This window comes from Accipiter gentilis, chromosome 4 (genome assembly GCF_929443795.1).
Source record: "Accipiter gentilis chromosome 4, bAccGen1.1, whole genome shotgun sequence".
Taxonomy (NCBI): Eukaryota; Metazoa; Chordata; class Aves; order Accipitriformes; family Accipitridae; genus Astur; species Astur gentilis.
In genome coordinates this window covers 40,818,917-40,839,173 of record NC_064883.1, presented here as the reverse complement: position 1 = coordinate 40,839,173, position 20,257 = coordinate 40,818,917, and the positions used below count along the sequence as shown (strand labels likewise).

The window sequence follows — 20,257 nt, the reverse complement described above, 5'->3', positions numbered from 1 at the left end:
GCAGGCCCATCCATTATGGAATAAATAGTACTCCCTTTGCTGCTGGGACAGCTGGTTACTGAAAGAATTAACCCACAAGTTAATTATTTCTGGTATAACTCATTAAAAGAACACTTATGTCTTTTACAGGCACCAAAACGATTCCAGGAAAAAAGCCTAACCCTTTGAGGGCCTCACATACAAATACAACATTAAGCAGCCTACGCTGTACAGCCAAATATCTGCATAGCCTCTGTGCTGGTTTTGACTGGGATAGAATTAATTTTGGCCACGATGGTGCTGTGTTTTGGATTTGTGCTGAAAACAGCACTGATAACAGAAAGATATTTTCGTTACTGCTGAGCAGTGCTTACACAAAGCCAAGGCCTTTTCTGTTTCTCAACCCAACCCACCAGTGAGGGCACTGGGGGGGGCAAAAGGAGCTGGGAGGGGACCCAGCTGGGACAGCTGACCCCCACTGACTAGAGGGGTAATCTGGACCGTATGACATCATGCTCAGCCTATAAAGCTGGGGGAAGAAGAAGGAAGGGGGGAATGTTTGGAGCAATGGTGTTTGCCTTCCCAAGTCACCGTTAGATGTGATGGAGCCCTGCTTCCCTGGAGATGGCTGAACACCTGCCTGCCCATGGGAAGTGGGGAATGAATTCCTTGTTTTGCTTTGCTTGGGTGCATAGCTTCTGCCTTACCTATTGAACTGTTTTTATCTCAGCCCACGAGTTTTCTCACTTTTATCCTTCTGATCCTCTCCCCCATCCCACCAGGGGGGAGTGAGCAAGCAGCCGTGTGGTGCTCAGTTGCTGGCTGGGGTTAAACCATGACAGTCTAATACCCTACTCCCACTCTAGGCCATTATGTGTCTGTATCACTACAAGTGACACTTCAGCACCACCTCTCAGCTTAAAGTGGTGTTTAGTACCAGATTGTTCCCCCTACCACATATTTTTACAGCCCAGCCTCTGAAGCCAGGTTAACTTTTAACAGCCCCACAACAAACAGGGAAGAACCTGCCCACCACCCCCGAAGGGAAATACAAGCCCACACACACAAGCTCACCCTGAACACTGCTGCCCTCAAAGAGGACAGCAATAAATCACATGCGGATCCTGCCTGGCAACTTTCCGAGCACCTCAGCCTTTCACGAAATCCTCCCTGAGAGGAATTTCAGCCCCTTTTACCTCACAAAGGGAGAGGCTGCAGCTGAAGGGGTCTGCAGCACACTCCACCTCCTCCAGGCCCCAGCCCCTCCTGGAAGAGACTGTCGCTCAGGTAACCGAGCGCCTCGGGGATCCCCACCACCACCACCAACCACCTCCTTCTCATCCTCCTCCTCCTCCCCCCAGGGGACAGGCAGAACTCGAAGACAGTACGGAGACAGCAGCACACCCCCCACCGAACCACAGAACACCAACAAACACCTCCCCTCTAAGTGAGGGCAGGACGCTAAGATGGCGGGCGCAGCGCGGCTTCAACCACGTGACGAACCCATCTTCCGGACTTCCGCAGGAGCCTGTCCCTCGCCGGCAATAAAACAGCCGGTGAGACGTACGCGTAGGCCCCGCCCCCCCCGCGCTCATCCCCGCCCCCCACCCCCCTCCCGGAAGGCGAGCGGCTGGCCGGCGGGTGCGCATGTAAGCGCGCAACAGCACCGCGGGGGGGGGGCGGGGCGACGTAACGACGCGACGTGACGCGCCGCCCCCGGCCGGTGCTCGGGGCCGAGGTGCCGCCCCGGCCGCCGCCGGCTCCTTCGCCTCAGGGGAGGGCGGCGCCGGCCCCGCGAAAGGGTCTCGGGGAGAGCAGCTGCGTGAGGGCCCGGGCTCCTCTCGGAGACTGCCTGGGCCCCGAGGCCCGGCCTCCGCCGCGGGGCGCAGGTGGGTGCCCGGAGGGCCGGCGGCGGCGGCGGCGGGTGTGCCGGGGAGCGCCCCTCCGGCCGCCCCTTCCCCGCGGTTGCCCTGCTCGGCCTGGCCGCTTGGCGGTCGCCCGCTCGGAAAGCGGGGGCCGGTTGTCCTCGGCCCCGCTGCCGCCATGGGAGGCTCCCGCTGTGGCTTGCCCGAACGCCCCCCCCCCCCCCGGCCGCCCTGGTTTGGAGGCGGCTGGAAAGGGCGGCGGCTCCGGGGGCCGTGCTTGGAATCCCCTGGTGACAGCGGTGACCCCTGGGTCTCGGTGCTGTCGTGGTAGGGGAGAGGCTGGATGTGCTCCTGGGGAGGCCTGGGGGCGCCCCGGGCTGGGGCCGGCGGTGTCCGCGTTGCCATCCTTTCGCTGAGCCGCTGGGTCGTGGCTTTGCTCATGACGCTGCTTCGGTCTCTTGGCCCTCCTTTAGCCGTGGAGGCACGTACCATAGTTGCGCCAGGTAGCTTTCCTCCTTGTCTTTAGGGAAAATCGGTGCCTACTGCGTTATTAGTAAATCCTTCCGAGGATCCTCCGTTCCTTCCATCAAAAAATTGGGCGTTTGAACCTTATTTCTCTTACTGTTTTATGTCCTCTGTAAGACTATCTGGCTTTGGAGGAGGACAACTTAGCTACAAAAACTCGGTCTTGCGTTCCAGGCGGCCCCTGGGAAATACCCCCTGATTGTTTACTCAAATTAGTTTTGAGAAAGCCCCTTTGCACTTCCTGAAACTGTGTCAGGAGCACTTGTGGTGTTGGCTGATGGAAAAGTAAGTCATAAATGTTTTTGCTAAGGATGCTTCTGTAATTTAGTTATGGTGAAATAGGAATTTATGATAAATGTTAGAAGTGTTACATATAAAATGATAGCTTTTGTGCTTGTGAAAGCAAGATTTCTTTTTTTTTTTTTTTTAATAGAGGGTTGGAAAGAATATGTTTAATTGGAGACCCCAGTGGTGTTTTCTGTTTTAATAGCTTTGTAAGAAATCACAAGCTTACAAAACTATAAAATAGTATTGACAGAAAAATGAATGACCAGTTTATAAACACCACTCATATTTACAATTTGTAGTCTTAAGTGTAGGTTGCAATTTTAGACTCTATCTGGATGCCCCAAAGCCATGGGTTACCTTTTTGTTTCTTGAGTTAATGTTAAGTAGAATTATAAAGTGGTTCTTTAGCATAACCTAAAAGTGGGAAAACTATGATCACAGGTTGTTCATGAGAATTGCCTGGCATGTTCTGGAAAAGGGCGAAAGCTGCATTAATAACTTATACGCAATCTTTTGAAAATTGAGCATGTTCATTGCTTTCTGGTTTGTAAAGGCCGTGTTTTGCCTTGGCCCTAACATAATGATGCCAACAACATCATCCCAGCCAGAAAGAGAACCCAGTGGTTTTCTCTCCTAGTTTGGACAGACGTTATGCAAATTACAGCAATCCATCAGGAAGGACTGTTAAACCATCCACTCGCTCAGTTAATCCTTCTGACTCCTCTTTAGAGGAGACTATTGTCTTTGCAGCATTCAAAGATTCTTTGTAGCTCGATAAAGCTGGGGTCGAGGTAAAGTTAACCAGTAAACTTATCACACGTTGGATGTTTGCCTGCATTTTTTTTGCTCTTAAATAGTGGTTTTCTGAGCAAGGAACAGTCTTTGAAACTGGAAAAATGGATAGAAATGTTTGATTCTGCTTTTCTGTCCCCTTTTCTCCTGAGAGCTATGTGCTAATAAACAAGAATGAGAAAAGGAAACCGCACTGAAAGAAAAGTGAAACTGATTGATAAAAGTTCAATGGCAACATTAGTGCATATATGCCAACATTTTAAATGCTTCTCTATAAATTAAAGGACATTTTCTTCCATGTCCTAGTGTCCAAGAGCCAAAAGTCTCCCATGCTTCAATATGCACATAGATTTTTATTTGTTTTTTCTTCAGTTGAGATCACTGCATCTGCCTTTGCTTGTCCTCTCTGCCTTCCCTATTTCTTGTTTGTTGTTTTTTTTTTCAAGGGCATGTTGATTCAGTGGTTGCGACTTTCTCTGAGCTGAATGAGAATAACTTTTGGTGATGAATTCAACCTAAACTCACCTCACTATCATCTTCTCCCCAGTGAAGGGTACTTTAATGCCTTGTGTAGATTTACAGTATACTTCTCTGATCTCAGCCTCTGCACTTTATGTTGCTTGTGCCGCACATGTCTTTTTCTAGCCTTGCAGTGGGAGCGGGAAGAGTGTTTCTTGGACTATGAAAAGTGACACCCTGCTATTTCATTGTTGTGATAACCAGAATTTTACAATAGGATTTTGTGATACTATTAAACTTGTTTGCTTGACAGGTGGTTGAGACTGGGGAGGGGAGGTGTAGACCGTTGTCTGCTCTTAGCTCTTTGTACTCTAGCTAATCTTGCTTTGCTGGGGGGCTGTGAACCTTACTTTATGGTCTTCTCCTGGTGGAGCTTGCGGTTCTGAGATGTCCTCTCTTGACACCTCTTTTCTGTCTTCCCAAAGAGGGTTCAACCATCCACTGGTGTACAAAAGCTGTTAAAGTAGGGAAGTGGGAGAAGCAGGAAGGCAGAGGTACAGCAAGGACATGTTTCAGAGGGGGGTTGGGTTGAGTCATCCTTTCCAGGGCAGGGCAGAACTGAATCATGTATTTTGATGAATTGGTAACTCCTGCAATTCCAGCTCACATATGAGGTATTAGGAAGAGGTTTAATTTCTCTTCAAGTGGCAAGCTTCAAAGCAGGGGGCTTCTGAATTATTCTTGCTCTAATCCAGGTTTCACCTGCTTTCCAATTTTTTATAATGGTTTGGATCTGGGCTCCCCTCCCCACTGAAATGCATGCAATGCATTTTATACTTGACTTTTTTTGCAGAATTCAGAAATGTCACTTAGATTTCTTGAAAAAGTACAATATCTTAGTACACAAAAGCTATATTAAAATATTGATTATTTTTCTTTCTTTTCCCTTACAATTGTGGTTTTGTTTTAAAAGAATGGCGCAAAAGAAGTATTTAATAGCAAAACTGACAAGTTGCTTAAGAGAGGACAAAATTCAGCTATGGAAACCACCATACACAAATGAAAACAAAGAAGCTGGTAAAGAGATGAAGGTAAATATTCTCTCTCTAGAGTTGATACCATGTGTCTTCCATGTCATACTGCTGGTGCATTTTCACAGTTTTTCTTGCTGTTTTCTTAGGAGCTTGTACAAAAATATTCATCCAAGCTGAATATCAATGAGAATGATACAGAGAACATGCTTGAAGAAATACGGTGTAAAGCAATTGAGCGTGGAACAGGAAATGAAAATTTTAAAGTGACTGGGATTGCGAGACTTGATATATATCTGCCTCGTAGAAAAGTAAGTGACACTGTAGAAAAGTCAGGATAAGTAGCTTTACTTTGGCGTTTTGAGTTCTAGATATGTCTAATGCAAATATTTTCACTTATTAAACTTTTTCAGTTGTTTTGTGTGAGATCTGTGTTGAGTATCTAAAATATGGGGGGTGGGGGCAGTTACTGAGGTATATTTCAGCTTCCCAGGTATGTGGGAATACCATGGCAAAAGAATATAATATTGGGAGATCAGTAATTGTCTTCTCTTAAGGATGTGATGAGGAATTATCTTTCAGTGAAGAACAGTAAATTAGTTTTAAGTGTCTATCTAGTTCAGTTTGATTCCTTCTGATGTGACTGTTCACATTAGCAGTAAAGAGCAAGTGTATTTTTTTAGATGCAAAATACCTGAAGTTGAATTAGCATATGAATATCACTGTATTACCACAGCTTTTGCTTAAATGACAGCTTTAATTTTTAAAAAATTTCCCTTTAAATCCAATAAGCAACTTGAACTTGGTGTCATCTTAGGCCATGTATGGCTGATGACATTGAAAACAACTCCTATAGCTTTTAACCGTGCTATGTGGCAATGTTCTTAGGGATGATGTTATCCTCGTGTAACTATTCTAGTCCAGGCAGCTAACTAAACTTACTTTAAAATTGGTATGTCCAGCTTTTCAACTTGGAAATGGGAAGCAGGATTTTCTGTTGTGATGGTACTCATCTGTTATGTCTTCTAAGTCTGGCTCCTAAAAGCTTCACAAAGATAGAACTGAATTAAGTCTTGCCCTTTTAAAGCCAGGCTTCAACCTCTAGTTTCATGCATAAATATTCTAGAATAATGATGTGAATCTAATGAAGTCACTGTCAAACTCCTCACCATACCAAATTTGATGGCTGTATCTACCCTAGTCAGCTAAACACAGGTTGGGGACAGGCTGGCCACTGTTTGATGGACACCCATGCTGTCAGCGTCGGCTGTGATGTAGTTTAGCCCAGACCCCCTGGTATCCTGCGAGCACTGCCCAGGCACAGTGTGAGGGCTAACGTGGGCCAGCGACTGATCTCAAAGGGCATTTTGGATACAGCTGCTCTGCTTTGAAGGTTGAGAGGATTCAACCATGTGGATCTGAAGTGTGGTCTGCAGGTTCGTCACAGGACAGAGAGCAGGACCTTGGTTAGGTTCTCACTAATATAAAGCCTCTTAACAGGGAATATTTTGCTCTTAAAAACAGTCTCTAGCAAGCACAACAATCTCCAATCACTTCCTAGTTTTGATCATGTGCAGGAGCAGCATCTTCCCCAATACTGTATGTCTTCATCCACTCTGATAACAGTGAAAGAGAGCTTCCATTATTGAGGGGCACTTAAAGGTTGTAGTCATCTTATTGGCAACAGAAGTGAATGTTCACTCTGGAAAAGGGCAATGTTGGTTGGTTTTTTTTTTTCTGAAGAAGATCTTGGATGGTGACTGATGCTTCAGAAGGATTTTATTTTTATTCTTTTTTTTTACTGAATACTTGCAAAAACATAACACACAGTCATAATTGTTCTCTCTCCTGTAGTGAAAAATAATTACCAGGGCATGTGATGGGCTAAAGGGTAGAGGGTGTTAAGTGATTGCCATGCAGTTAAAACAAACAAACAGTTTCATAATTTCTCTTTATAATGCTATTGGGCATAGGAGAATTAATTAATTTAAAATTCCAGTTTATCTAATCTGGGACCAGAGACACTAATATGAATTAATGATAACTTAGCCAGTCACAGGTGAGTGGCATAATTACAAAGCAGAGTTAAGATTGCAAGTGCATAATTAAATTAGTCAGTTTAAATTGTTTGGTTCTGAATTTAGATTTATCTAATTCTGAATCTTCTTCTGTTCTAATGCTTATTTTTAGCACAATATAGCAAGTACAAAACTCCCTGCCCGGAAATTACTAATATGTATGCCCAACCATAACCCTGTTAACATGGTTATTATTTGAAAAAGAAATTGTAGTTATTGTAAAACAATTAATTAAGAAAATGTCCAAAGTATCTTGATATCATGCTTTTTTCCTTCCCTCCTCCTTTCCCCCACCCAATATAATTACTACAGAGCAGAAAAATCCCACTGGAAACTAACCTGTTCATCACAGGCAAGGAGCTCAGATCACAGTAAGTGTAATCACCCTTGGCTCTTCTCTAGTGAGATAGTGTACTATCATAAAGTACTAAAAAAAAAAAAAAAAAGACAAACAGAGCACTATTTGTTTGATTTAAGCTTTTTCTTAGCATGTATATCTGTTCAGTATATCTGAATAGGATGTCCAGTGTCCCTGTAGGGCAATTCACGTAAGAAGCTGTGGTTTAACAGATAGAAAACAGGAAAGTTGCAACTGTGGAAGATAGTTCTCTGTAAATCCCCAGCAAGTATCTGAGAAGACACTAGTGATCAGTGTTCTAAATCTGTAACTAGGAAGGTCTTCTAAACAGTGAACATTAGCTTGTCTTCTTTTTGTGTTTTTAAGCCTAATAAAATTAGATTCTTTTCTGTCTGCTTTGCTTTTTCCCTTTCTGTATCCCAGATTTTCCCTACATGGTATACAAAGCTTTCTGATGATGTTATTTTACTTCTAGCAGCCTTCTATAGCAAAAGTTTTAAGCCGGTTATGAGCATACTGATTTTTTTACTTTTATTACTATTCTAACAGAAATACTGTATAGACTTAGAAACTTATATTCATGGATGAAATTCTTTCTTTCACAGGATAGCACAGGAACATGCATTAAAAGAAAATGCTATCAAAATAATCATAAATAAGAAGCAGCTTGACCTGGGTATGTATCTCTAGTTGAGTATACTTTTGTGGTAATTTTCTAGTTTACTGATTCTCAGAAGAAAAATTTCTTGCAACTCTGATAACTTCAGAAATTCCCAAGGAATAGCAATTATATTTGTCAGGTTGTGGTGGGTTGACTCTGGCTGAACACCAGATGCCCACCAAAGCTGCTCTATCACTCCTCCCACCCTCCCACTCTGCTCTCAGCTGGACAGGAGAGAGAAAATATAACAAAGGGCTTGTGGGTTGAGGTAAGGACAGGGAGAGATCACTCAACCAATTACCGTCATGGGCAAAACAGACTCGACTTGGGGAAAATTAACTTAATTTATTGCCAGTCAACCAGAGTAGGGTAATGAGAAATAAAACCAAATCTCAAAACGCCTTCCCTCCACCCCTCCCTTCTTCCCAGGCACAGCTTCACCCCAAATTCTCTACCTCATACTCCCCCCAGCAGTGCAGGTGGACGGGGAGTGGGGGTTACAATCAGTTTATCACTCATTGTCTCTGCTGCTTCATCCTCCTCCTCAGGGGCAGGACTCCTCATACTCTTCCACTGCTCCAGTGTGGGGTCCCTCCCACGGGAGACTGTTCTCCACGAACTTCTCCAATGTGGGTCCTTCTCACGGGCTGCAGTTCTTCACAAACTGCTCCAGCGTGGGTCCCCCACGGGGTCACAAGTCCTGCCAGAAAACCTGCTCCGGTGTGGGCTCCTTTCTCCATGGGGCCACAGGTCCTGCCAGGAGCCTGCTCCAGTCCAGGCTTCCCACGGGGTCACAGCCTCCTTCAGGCACCCACCTGCTCCGGCGTGGGGTCCTCCACAGGCTGCAGGTGGAGATCTGCTCCCCCGTGGACCTCCCTGGGCTGCAGGGGGACAGCCTGCCTCACCGTGGTCTTCCCCACGGGCTGCAGGGGAATCTCTGCTCCGGCGCCTGGAGCACCTCCTCCCCTCCTTCTGCACTGACCTGGGGGTCTGCAGTGCTCTCATGTCTTCTCACTCCTCTCCCCAGCTGCAGTTTCTGTGCCTGCCGCCACTTTTTTCCCCTTCTTAAATAAGTTGTCACAGAGGTGCTACCGCCATTGCTGGTGGGCTCGGCCTTGGCCGGCAGTGGGTCTGTCTTGGAGCCGGCTGGCCTTGGTTCTGTCAGACATAGGGGAAGCTTCTAGCAGCTTCTCACAGAAGCTACCCCTATAGCCCCCCGCTACTAAAATCTTGCCACACAAACCCGATACACAGATTCTGCTGTACAGGAAACGTAATAAATTATAATGATCAAAATTCTTAGAATTAGAGCAATTATAGGAATCCTGTAATAAATGTTGAAAATCCATTTTTCGAGTGTTGAAACGTTTAAAATGCATGTTTAAGAGAAACCCTAAATTTCCTGAAAAACCATATTGTATAACAGCACATCCAAAAACCTCTTGTAATGCTTCACACATGTTCAACTTGTAAGACGTTGTGGGAAGTGATGACAACAGCTTCCTCTTTATTGATGGCCTAAGCATCTGACATTTTTTTCCTTTAGAATATGTTGGAATTAGAGTGATGGAATTGACAACAGGAACTCAGATTCAGTTCCCAGTTCCTCTGTACTGTTACTGTTGTAATGTATGATCCTGGACATTTTGTTATTGCAGTTTTTGCCTGAAGATAATTAACTGAAATAGAAACAATCATATTTTTTATTTGAAAAAAGTAAGCAAGTAAAGAAACATACCAGTTATTTAAAAAGCTCTTCTAGGATGCAAGTCTGATTCTAATTTCTGAGTATCTACTGAGTATGTCAGTAATTGGCAGGAGTTTTGATTGGGTTCTTGAGTCTAGTAATTACTGTCGTTCTTCAGTACAAGTAAGGCAAGGGGCTGTTCAAGTTGTTTTGTTTGTGGGTGTTGGATTCCCTCCCCACCCCACCCCCCGCCCCATGGCAGTACAATGTAAAATGGTCTGTCTTCACAAACAGAGTATTTGAATTTTATTCATCATACTCTATTTTGCAGGCAAAACCCTTGAAGACCAGGGTGTAACACACAATGCGAAAGTGATGGTACTTCAACTGGAACAGAGTGATGAGGAAACTAAAAGAAAAGTTCAGGAAGAAGAACTTCAATGCAAGAAAGAAAAAGAAATAAATGACAAGATGCAAAGAACTAAGAAGGGTTTAGAAATTCTAGCAGAGAGAGGTAAGGGGGTTTGTTAGAGTTTTTTTGTGGGGTGGAGGCAGATGGGTGTTCATTAATTCTTGCGCATCAAAAATTATCTTCTCAGGGGACTTCCAACGTAGAAGAGTGCCTGTACCGTGGCTGGATTTCAATTTATACTTTTCTAGGTTTCTGCCTACTTGAAAACTGGATTTTAAATTGACTAAAACTTCCTCTTCTACTCCAATTCTTCTTACACAACTAGAATGCTAGAAAACATTTGGCACTTTGAGAAGGATATAATATGAATCAATTATTACTTAATTGGCACTTTACAGTTAAGGGACTGATGACTCTTGAGAACAGGCTTTAAATTTATTGTAGACATAAGCACAGTAGAATAATGTATTATAAGTCATTAAACACTTTTTTGTAGTTTACCTCAGATACGGCTGTGTGTAACCATGGTTTCATTGTGCAGAGTAGCTCACTTATCATTTTCATCTGTAATGTGGCTGTTCTCATTGCATTTGATGTTGATTGCTGGCAACTGTGGATTAAGTTATAGGGATATAGTCAATCTAACAGTAATAGTTTCTCAAAATGAGGTTGTGTTTGTACATTGCTAGGTGGTGAGTTTAAATCACTTCTCTATTTTATTATTTCAAAAATCCACAAACAAGGAACTGTGAAACTGAGTATGGAATGAATTCCTGCCAAATGCAAAAATACCTGAACAAAGCTTCTTTTAAGGGTCAGTGACAGCCTGTTCCTTACTATAATATCAGATTATGAACAAATGAAAGAAGTGATTCCTTTTATGGATTTAAGGGGGAATTTAGACCCCAGCCCTTGAATCCTGTATAGGGCCTCTTTAAGATATTTACCACTAACTGTCAGTTATAGCACAATGCTGAAGTATAGAGTGCAGTCCCTAATGGGCTCACAGGCTGCAGGTTCTGTGTGAAGTGTAGGAAGGATTTAACAACCCTTTCGTTTCATCTGAGAAAAAATGTAGTGCAGAGGCTTTTAATCTTAGCAAACTCCTGCTTAACTGTCTTTTGTTTATAAGAAAAGCATCTTTTAATTTTAAATCACATGGAAGTGAATACAAAATTGATAGCTTGGTTATAAGCATTAAAGATGTAGGGAAAGGAAAACATTGAGCTATTTTTTTCTGTTTTATCAACTGTGCTTAGTTGTGTTTTTCTTTATATTTTATGCTTTATTTGATAAAGCATTTCAAATGTTACATCATTTAAAATGTAGATGTTTTGTCTTCTGCAAAAAATTATTTATAATTCATGTAGCTTAATGTTGTGTCTAAATTTCTGGATGATTGTGTTTGTCTGATCAGGGCCATTGTTGGTAGGTATGTCCAAAAAACCACAGATGCAGTCTTTATATGTAATCCTGACTTTTTGTTGTTTGTTTGCTTTTTTGTTTAACCATGTACTTACTGACATAATCTTACAACAGCAGAGTTACTTTGTTAAAGGTGGTACTTACAATTCAAATTGTTTTTTTCTTATATTTCAGAGGAGTACTTGGATCCAGATTCTGTTCCATATCTAGACATAGCTAATCAGACTGGAAGGTCAATTGAGATTCCTCCTCAAGCTAAAAAAGTAGGTAAAAGTATCTTATAAAGCTACTAAGACAGCTTTTTAAAGCTTGATTCATGAAGCATTTCAAATATGGGATTGAAATACAGCCAGACTTTTGGGTGATATAACCCTGCATCCAGTAGAAGTTTGCTTAATAGAAATAATTTTTAAATAAAATTGCAGTAGAACTCTACAATTGGGAATACTTCAGTCATCTGGAGACAGACCTCTGACTGCTGATCTAATTGCAGGTCTAATCTTGCCCTGACCCCTGTGTGGTCCATATCTTATTTTTGTGTTTTAGGATGAGCTTTAACTTTTGTTATATCCTAGCACGTATTTTAAATTTTGGGTGCCCTAGAATAACATGTTCGTTAAGCCTCAGTTTCAGTTGGAAACTCAATGAGTCTCTCAATCGGACTTTTTTAAAATAGTTTTCAGATCTTTTGCACTCCCCTCTCAAATTTAAATTTGTTCACCACAAATTTTGACAAATTCACCACAAAGTTCTACATCCTCAACTGAAAATGTCTTTGGTTGGGTACATGGATTGAATTACAGTAGGAGTGACATACCTGATGTTGGCTGCTGAAGCAGAAGAATAGTGATAGATGCTACCTTTTTAAGATTGCTAGATTTTCTGAAGATAAATAAAAATCTTTACAAATACTTGGAATTATACCCAGTAACAAAAAAAAAAAAAAAAAACAAACAAAAAAAAAACTCAGGAAGAAATGAGCAGGCCCCAAGGTGTGCAGACTGCTGCCCTAGCCTCTTCTGAGGCATACTGTGTTTTCTGCATCATCTGGAGTTTCTGGATGATTGGAATAACAACTCTCTGTTCTCACAATGCATGCTGTTCTGATGAAGTGCTGAAAGTAGTAATTCACCTGAAGAGTTAAAGCATCAAATGTTCAAGTGCACAAGATTTCATCATTCAGTATTGAATGTGGGTGAGAGGAAATATTGCAGGTTGTTTCTATCCATAAATATTATTTACATTTCCATTTGTCATACTGCAGGAACTAGAGTATTTTCTGGCCACATTCAAAATCAAATTTTTGGTTATGAGGTTTTAGAGGAGGTAAATTGTTAGATTTTACAAGATAGGTGTAATAGCAAAGCAACACAAATTTGATGCTTTTAGGAAGTGTAGAACCCAGAAAAATGCTTAGCTTTTTATCACTCATTGAAAATCTATCTAGGGTTGCATTCTTAAAATAAACTTGGTGCGACATTTCATGTGTCAGTAACATTCATTGCTTTTAATTAGACAATATTTTAACATTAGCAGATGAGAAAAATGTGAAATAGTACTGCTCAATTGTATTTTTCTAGGAAGAACAAGGGCTCTTAATGGATTATCTAGGTATTTCTTTTTAGTTATAAAAGTGAGTCGGGGAGGTACAAAGGAAATATCAATCTGTTTTTCTAGGCACTTGTGCTGGCAATGGGTTATCATGAGAAGGGCAGAGCCTTAATGAAGAAGAAGGAATATGAGATAGCCCTGCCATATTTGTTGGATGCTGATAAACACTTCTGGTAAGAACCTTTTTGAGTCCTTGTGTCTCTCTTTCCTTTACTGTCAGCCAGATACAGGAACAGCATTAGCTCTACCTGTACATATAAATCAGGGCCTGTTTTGCCAGGGATTACTTCACACCCCTCTGCAAATGGGAGATGGCAGACAAAGGCTCTGACTTGCAGTGGCAGGTGGCTTCATGTAGGACAGATGAAACGGATACTGCCACTGGGCAATTCAATCTTTCATATCAACATAAACAAACTGTCAATATTCATGTACTAGGCTATAAATTGCACTATTGTACTAGGCTATATATTAGCTTGAGAGACAGTTATGGATACTTGTTTGCAATTGCTCCTGTGAATAGTTTCTTGTAAAAGGTGGAGCGGATAGCTGAGGTCAGTAACCATATCAGGGTTTCTGCAGGTAAACTACTTTCCTGTCAGCAGCCAGAGCCCTAAATTGCTCTTTTGTGATCTCCAAAAGTAGTATTATCCCCATCTGTTTCTCATCTGTGTGTGTGTGTGTGGAAGGAGACTGGCACAGGACTTGGCGTGTTCACATGCAGTAAGGAAGACAGTTGATGTCTGTCCTTTCAAAGATTACACAGGGTTTAATTCTGTTCCGCTTTTAAAGAGATGCTGTCTTAAATAGTAACAAAATGAGTTGTGACTAGTGTAATTCTTTGAGATCTAATGTTATCATTAGTGCCCCATCTATTAGTGAATGTGATGGGGGATCAGTGCTCTATTAAAGTTCCACTGACCTCAGTTTGCTACCTCAAATATGAAGTGTGTGCTTTCTCAAATATGTGAATATGCATACTTCTAGCATGTTGTTTCATTAGTGTTAAAAAGCGTGTGGAAAAAACAGCCCCTCCCAGAAGACCAATAACTGTTTTGTTTTCCAGTGAGTGTAGCACAGAACTGCTGAATACTGTTGATAATTATGCAGTACTGCAGCTGGATATAGTGTGGTGCTACTTCCGCCTGGAGCAGCTGGACTGCCTGGATGATGCAGAGAAAAAGCTGTCCACAGCACATAGATGCTTCCAGAGGTGCTATGGGGAGAACCATGAAAGACTTATTGACATCAAAGTATGCAGGTTTTGATTTAATTAGGATGGCCTTTTTTCTACATGTATTCAGTTACTGTTCAAGTATTACAAGACTGACTTTCAGAAGTTTAAAGTTTTCTCGTGCCTCCTCAGCCTGTAATCTAGGTGTGTAATTGTCAGCATAGTGAAAGCATTGGATCTGATGCAAAGGTCATGGCAAATGTGCGTTTATATGCATAGACATCATCGGTGTTTTGATGTGATACTTTATCTGCACACTAAGTGTCACATACTAGTCACTATGTCTTCTTTAAATGTGTAAAGTGTTCTATTGATAACGAATTGATGTTCTACCATATGCTTCTACCCATGTGCCCCCCCCACACCCTGTTTAAACAATTCTTTAGGGAAGCTATGGTCGTGAGAAGGTTTTATTTCTACGGCTTTACCTCCTTCAAGGGATAGGACACTATCACAGTGGCAGAGAAAAGGAGGCTGCTGAGTATATTCAGAAGGTAAGATACCATTAGGTAAAGATTCCGAGTTGTTCACACTAGCTCCTGTGTTTGGGCTCTGTCTTGCTTTCTCAGAAAAATGGGGAAACATTTTTTTTTGTTTGTATGTTAGCAACAGTGTAAGTAATATCATTTTGTTCTTTCTATACCCAGGCATCTCGTTTACATGAAGAGCTGTCCATAGATCCTGATAAAGTTCATCGCCTGTCACTCCTGGGATTCTCCGAACAGGAAGCTCGCCTTGCCCTGCGAGCATGCCATGGGAATGTGGAGCATGCTGCCAATCTTATCACCAACAGGAGAGAGGTATGGTGCAGTGAAAGTATTAAATCAAGGATCATATTAGTCATGGTGTCTGTAAGATCATGTTTTGTGTGACTAGTGCAACATGGTGCTAAATTAAGGACTTTGATCATCCTGCTTTGGCACTGTTAGTGTAACTGACAGCTTGACATCTGTTGCCGCAAGTTTGAAACCAAAACTTAATACAACAAGGGAAGCTCTGTCCCAAAATAGATGGGATGAGAGAGCCAAAGACCTGTGGTTGTACCACAGAGGCGCATAGGAAGACTTTGCACCAGTGTTTGCTACTCAGCAGTGCTCCGTATGGGAATAAAAATGCCATGATCAAGCTATCACTCCTGGGTGTGGGTGGTCTGAATCCCAAGAGGCTGCACAATAAAGTGCTATGAGGGTGACCATCAAGCTACACCGTATTACGGCTTTGGACTTGGAAGATTCAGGAGGGGAGAAGGATTTTTTTTCTGTGCTGAAGTGAAGACAGCGTTGTCCAGATCTGAAGTGCCTTAAGTCATGTTTTGTAAGCTGAGGTAGCACTTGTAGACTTCAGACAGTGAAATGTGGATGGAAAAGTCAAATGGCTGAGAGAAGGGCTGAACAGAACTCCTTGGCTACATGCCCAGTTCTGACTGTGTGTCCTTGGCAAGTCTTGACTACAGGCCCATCTGCCAAACAGGTTTATCACTCACCACACAGGGCCTATAATAGCTGTGATGGCATAAGATCCGATCTGCAGAGACTGTAGAGCGGAAGTATGGCAACAGTGCTAGCTCATGGAAATACAACTTTATTTAGTAACAAGTGTCTGGCACCACAGTCTGTATTTAAAAAAAATAAATAAATAATTAAAAAATCCCTTTTCCTCAAGAGATTCAAACTTGAAGCAACCCTATATGCACAGGGGAAGGCTGACGGATTCCCATTACAATGAGCTTTGTAATGGCTGTGTTCTTGCAGGAAAAGGCACAGATACGGAGGGAGGAGCGAGCTAAAAGAAGGCAGCGACTGGAAGACATAAATACCTTGAAAAGTATGGGCTATTCAGAGAGAGCTGCTCAAGTAGCTCTTCATAATACACAAGGAAACCTGGACCAAGCCTTTCAGGTAAGTAATTTTTAGGAGTAGTACTTTTGTACAAAAAACTTGTTTGCTTTTTTTATTTATTGTTTAGCAGATTCTTATTTTCTGTAGTCTATATTTGTTAGTTCATAGTTATTTTTCTGAACTGTAATGACTGATGAATCAGATATCACTTAAGTTGGCTGATATTTGCTTATATCAACTATTGAGCTAAATACATACCCTTGTGAAGGACCATTATACCTCCTTTGCTCTATTGTGATCCCTCTCTGCTTTATTGTAGTTTATTCTTGACAATCCAGAGTTATTGTTGGAAGATGATGATCATGATCCTGTGGCCATGGACCAGTTTCAGGTTTCCCAGGAAAGTATTGATCAAGTAAGTTAGACCACTTGCTTTCTTAGGAGTTGGTTGTCTTGTTTCTGAATTATGCCTTCAAACACACCAAATCTTCCCTGTACAGCTTTGTTTAAGTATTCTTTGACCCATGGCACTCAAGCTGTCACACTTCCACTGTCTGGCATCTGCTCTTCATGGTGAAGTCACACTCAGGCTAACATGTAATTTATGTGTACTTCCTGCCCATTACACCAACCTGTCATGCATGGATGTGGAGGGAAGAAGTATGTGTGCTCTAACGCTCTATCCCGAAAAAGACAGAAAATGGGAAACTTACCTGAGTTTCTAAACATTGCAATGCACAAGGGAAAGAGTTGGAATGTGTCTTTCTCATCATAGGCTGTCTGAAAAGCTTTTCAGTAGTTAGTGTGGCTATGTAATTAATGTCAGATAGGCAAGAAAACTATTGCCTAGAAAAAGTAAATAGCACATGCACACTCCTGATGTGCTGGAGTGCTTTGAAGTTTCCTTTTGAAAAACAGAAAAAAGAATTGGTCTGATATTAAACAAGAGACTTGATTCTTTTTAAGATCCCCATTCCTTTAATAGGTCACTGGCCTGTTGTTAACTGTTCCAGTAAACCAGAGTCAGTGTCCTGGAATTCCTGGCATGCAGCGCTTTCCTCTGTGCAAGAAGAATGACTGTCAGATGCAGAGTCAGATTCCTGTCAGACCCTGGTGCTGAATGAGCTTGGATTTCTCCAGATTTTTTTTTTCCCCCCCTCCTGTAGCTGATGTATATGGGTTTCAGCCGTGAGTCAGCAGAGCAAGCTTTAAAGGTCTTTAAAGGCAACATCCACTTAGCTTCCCAAACCCTTGCTCATTATGGGGGAGTTCTTCCTACGTCACTGCAGCTGTCTCCAGAAGGGTCCAGTCCGTCAGAAGAATCAACTTCATCAAAGGACTCGCCTACAGACTCTGCAGGTAAGGATGTTGCATACATCAGGCAGAGAATCAGGAAGGCTGTTTTCTGGCTTTTGTACAAAACAATTGAGCGATTTCTCCTTAAATACTGGTAGAGGGCCTTGAGTAATGCCCCAGACTACTTTTATTAGTAACATAGTTACAGGCAAGCCATCCATTAGCCCAGGTAAACTACAGCCCCTGTAGTCCCTGACAGCCCATATATGGGACCATAAGGGATACTATCAGCTGTAGGCAGTGTGTATGTAAGATGGATGCAGCCAGAAGAAAGGGTGACCTTCAGAGGCGTCCTGGGAAGGGCTGAGAGGAAATGGCTGCTGAGCAGGCTGTGGCTTTGGCACACGAGGCTGGAGGCCATGGGTGTCTGCATCCTCACTTCCCCAGCGAGGAATGCGTGGCCCTCTCTAGCCCACAAGCAATTCTAGCTTCTCCCGTCTAATTGTACTGGCTCACACCAGTTCTCTTTAAAAACAAACCAATCTCTCCCTGCCTGTACTCTCTCAGAGAGCAAGTACTAAGTTGCTGGAGCATGTTCCCTGGACCTAGCACTGGTAATGATGATTTTTTGGCTTGCCAATATGTGGGTTCTGATTGCTAGGGAGTTTATTCCAAATCTGTGCTGTACGGTCAGCTGATTTGACCACGTACTCCTTTCTTGTGTCCCTTATGTGATAGAACTGTAATTGTTACTCACCATTTAGCAAAGAAGAAACTTGCACATACTTTCTCTCCCTTCTGTTATTTGTCGGAGCTGTAGTGATCCCTGTTGTACAACTAAAGGGTTTCCTACAGCTTTAAACAGTAGGAAAAACCAGCCATCCTGCAATACCCTTTGCAGAGTCACTTGAAATAAGAGGAGCCTTACAGTAACAGACTCAGAGCAGTCATGCTGATGAAAGACGGAAAGTACCAACTTGTTTCAGAGGTGAATTCACTGCTGCTTCTTTTTATTGGAAGGTTCTTCTAGTTCAGCAACAGATGAAGACATGGAGACTGATGCAGTCAATGAAATCCTAGAGGATATTCCTGAACACGAAGAGGATTATCTGGATTTAACACTGGAGGAAGAGGAACAGATCATTCATGAATACTTATCCTATATACAAGTACCACAGCATTAAATCCCATTACATCTACTTTAGTTATATGTATTTACCTTGACAAATTGCGTTTGGATTATAAATGCACCTTCAGCTTATCTCTTACTTAAATGCCTTGAATTCTGTTAAACTATAGGTGGAACACATAATTCCTGCTTATTTATAAATCTGCTTAAAGCCTACATTTGTGATACATTGTAATTTATTGTCATAGCAGAAAAATAGAAACATTTATTTTCAGAAGAAAATTTAATAGAACTAAACTATATTTTTATTGTGAAATAAGTTAATTCACTTAGTATTCAAGTAAAGAAGCATTTCTATACCATTTTAAAATACCAGCTTTAAAAAATAGAAGTGAGTTTGTAAATCAGAAACCTAGCTCATGAGGTTAGAGGTATCAACTTTCAAACTGTTCTCCTTTTCTTCTGAAAGATTTCTAAGAGACATTTACATATATGTTGTGCATGGATTTATACTGTGTTCTGCTTGTCACTTCCTGCAGGTGTTACACAGGCAATAAAGATAACTATGTGCTGCTCCTGCTGTTAGGAGGAGTTTTCTATGCTTTGGTTTTAAAAACCAGTAGGAACTACCTGGCAGGGCCCTGTCCTGTCAGACCCCTGTGGAGTGGTATTTCCTTTTACAACTAAATAACCAGTTTCCCCAAGCAGCTCCTCTTAACCTCTTGCAGGTGTGTGGCTTAAAGATTGATGGATTTTGTGGGGAAGACAAGATTTTCTTTAATCAGCTGTTGAACAGAACTTGGTTCAGGCACTGTTAGGTAGTTGTGCCCAGCTTCGGCATTCTGGAGAAATAGTTGAGGGTTTTGTGTGTGTTTTTTAACATCCTGTTTTCTGCTACGTAAGCACTCCTCTCCACTGGGAACAGAAGTTACCCTCCCTGCTTGTCAGCTTTTTTTTAAACGTGGTTTGTTTTCCATAACGTCATTCTCACGGCAGAGGGAGCTCGTTCCCCTCTGCTCCAGGCGCAGTGCTGGAGCTGGTGGGAACGGGGGAACTGGCAGTGATCTCTGCTTAGAGCAAGGCCTAACAGCAGCTGCTGGAAAATGAACTTTCTGTCTGGTGACAGTTCATCCTTACCCAGCATTTATCAGTGGGGAAGTGAGGGCTTGAACTTCTGTTAGGGCAAACATGATCCTGGAGGAAGCAGAGCTTTGGCCTGCAAAATGACTGCTCAGTTCCAGCGGATGGACTTAAATAGGCTTCAGTAGTGGATTTTTTTTTTTTTCCTGGCTACCTTAGCCAAGGACAGCAAAAAAAAAGGGAGTGATTACACTGTTAAGGAATAACTTGTATTTCATACTTATGTATCAAGGCAAGTGCTATAAAAATTGAGTAGTTCTGTATCTCCTCCCAGAAGGTTGAAGTGTTTCTAAAGCCAGTAATACAAGCTGCTGAGGCAAAAACCAGCCCCAGCAACCATTGTATGCTGTTTCTCTACAGGTGAGCACTGAGGAACCACTGGGCAAAATGCAGAGCAAAACCAGAATATACAGAAGAATTTAAAATGGGAAACATACAAAAAGTGATGG

The 20,257-nt window shown here is 42.2% G+C and overlaps 1 protein-coding gene across 5 annotated transcripts; it reads left to right on the top strand.

Annotated features, from left to right (window-relative positions):
• The first annotated feature begins 1,606 nt into the window (after positions 1 to 1,606).
• On the top strand, positions 1,607 to 19,242 carry NUB1 (negative regulator of ubiquitin like proteins 1). 5 transcript variants are annotated; one of them, XM_049799108.1, is made up of 15 exons: positions 1,607 to 1,628; positions 4,882 to 4,999; positions 5,089 to 5,250; positions 7,330 to 7,388; positions 7,981 to 8,051; positions 10,055 to 10,237; positions 11,735 to 11,823; positions 13,238 to 13,344; positions 14,238 to 14,424; positions 14,792 to 14,899; positions 15,053 to 15,205; positions 16,157 to 16,303; positions 16,563 to 16,658; positions 17,410 to 17,602; positions 18,560 to 19,242. In XM_049799108.1, the coding sequence occupies exons 2-15, from the start codon at positions 4,883 to 4,885 to the stop codon at positions 18,721 to 18,723; spliced, it is 1,836 nt and encodes a 611-aa protein (XP_049655065.1). In that variant the 5' UTR covers positions 1,607 to 1,628; position 4,882; the 3' UTR covers positions 18,724 to 19,242. The 5 variants fall into 5 exon arrangements, with proteins under 5 accessions (XP_049655065.1, XP_049655068.1, XP_049655064.1 ...); XM_049799111.1 differs by lacking the exon at positions 1,607 to 1,628 and adding an exon at positions 1,692 to 1,868; XM_049799107.1 differs by lacking the exon at positions 1,607 to 1,628 and adding an exon at positions 2,541 to 2,654.
• The last annotated feature ends 1,015 nt before the right edge of the window (positions 19,243 to 20,257 follow it).

Bases quoted from the DNA above. Each gene is read 5' to 3' on its own strand.
- NUB1 (XM_049799106.1), top strand. From the start codon at position 3,935: ATGAGAATAACTTTTGGTGATGAATTCAACCTAAACTCACCTCACTAT. The intron at 5,000-5,088 runs GTAAATATTCTC...CTGTTTTCTTAG, and splicing joins AAGCTGGTAAAGAGATGAAG to GAGCTTGTACAAAAATATTC. The intron at 15,206-16,156 runs GTATGGTGCAGT...GTGTTCTTGCAG, and splicing joins TTATCACCAACAGGAGAGAG to GAAAAGGCACAGATACGGAG.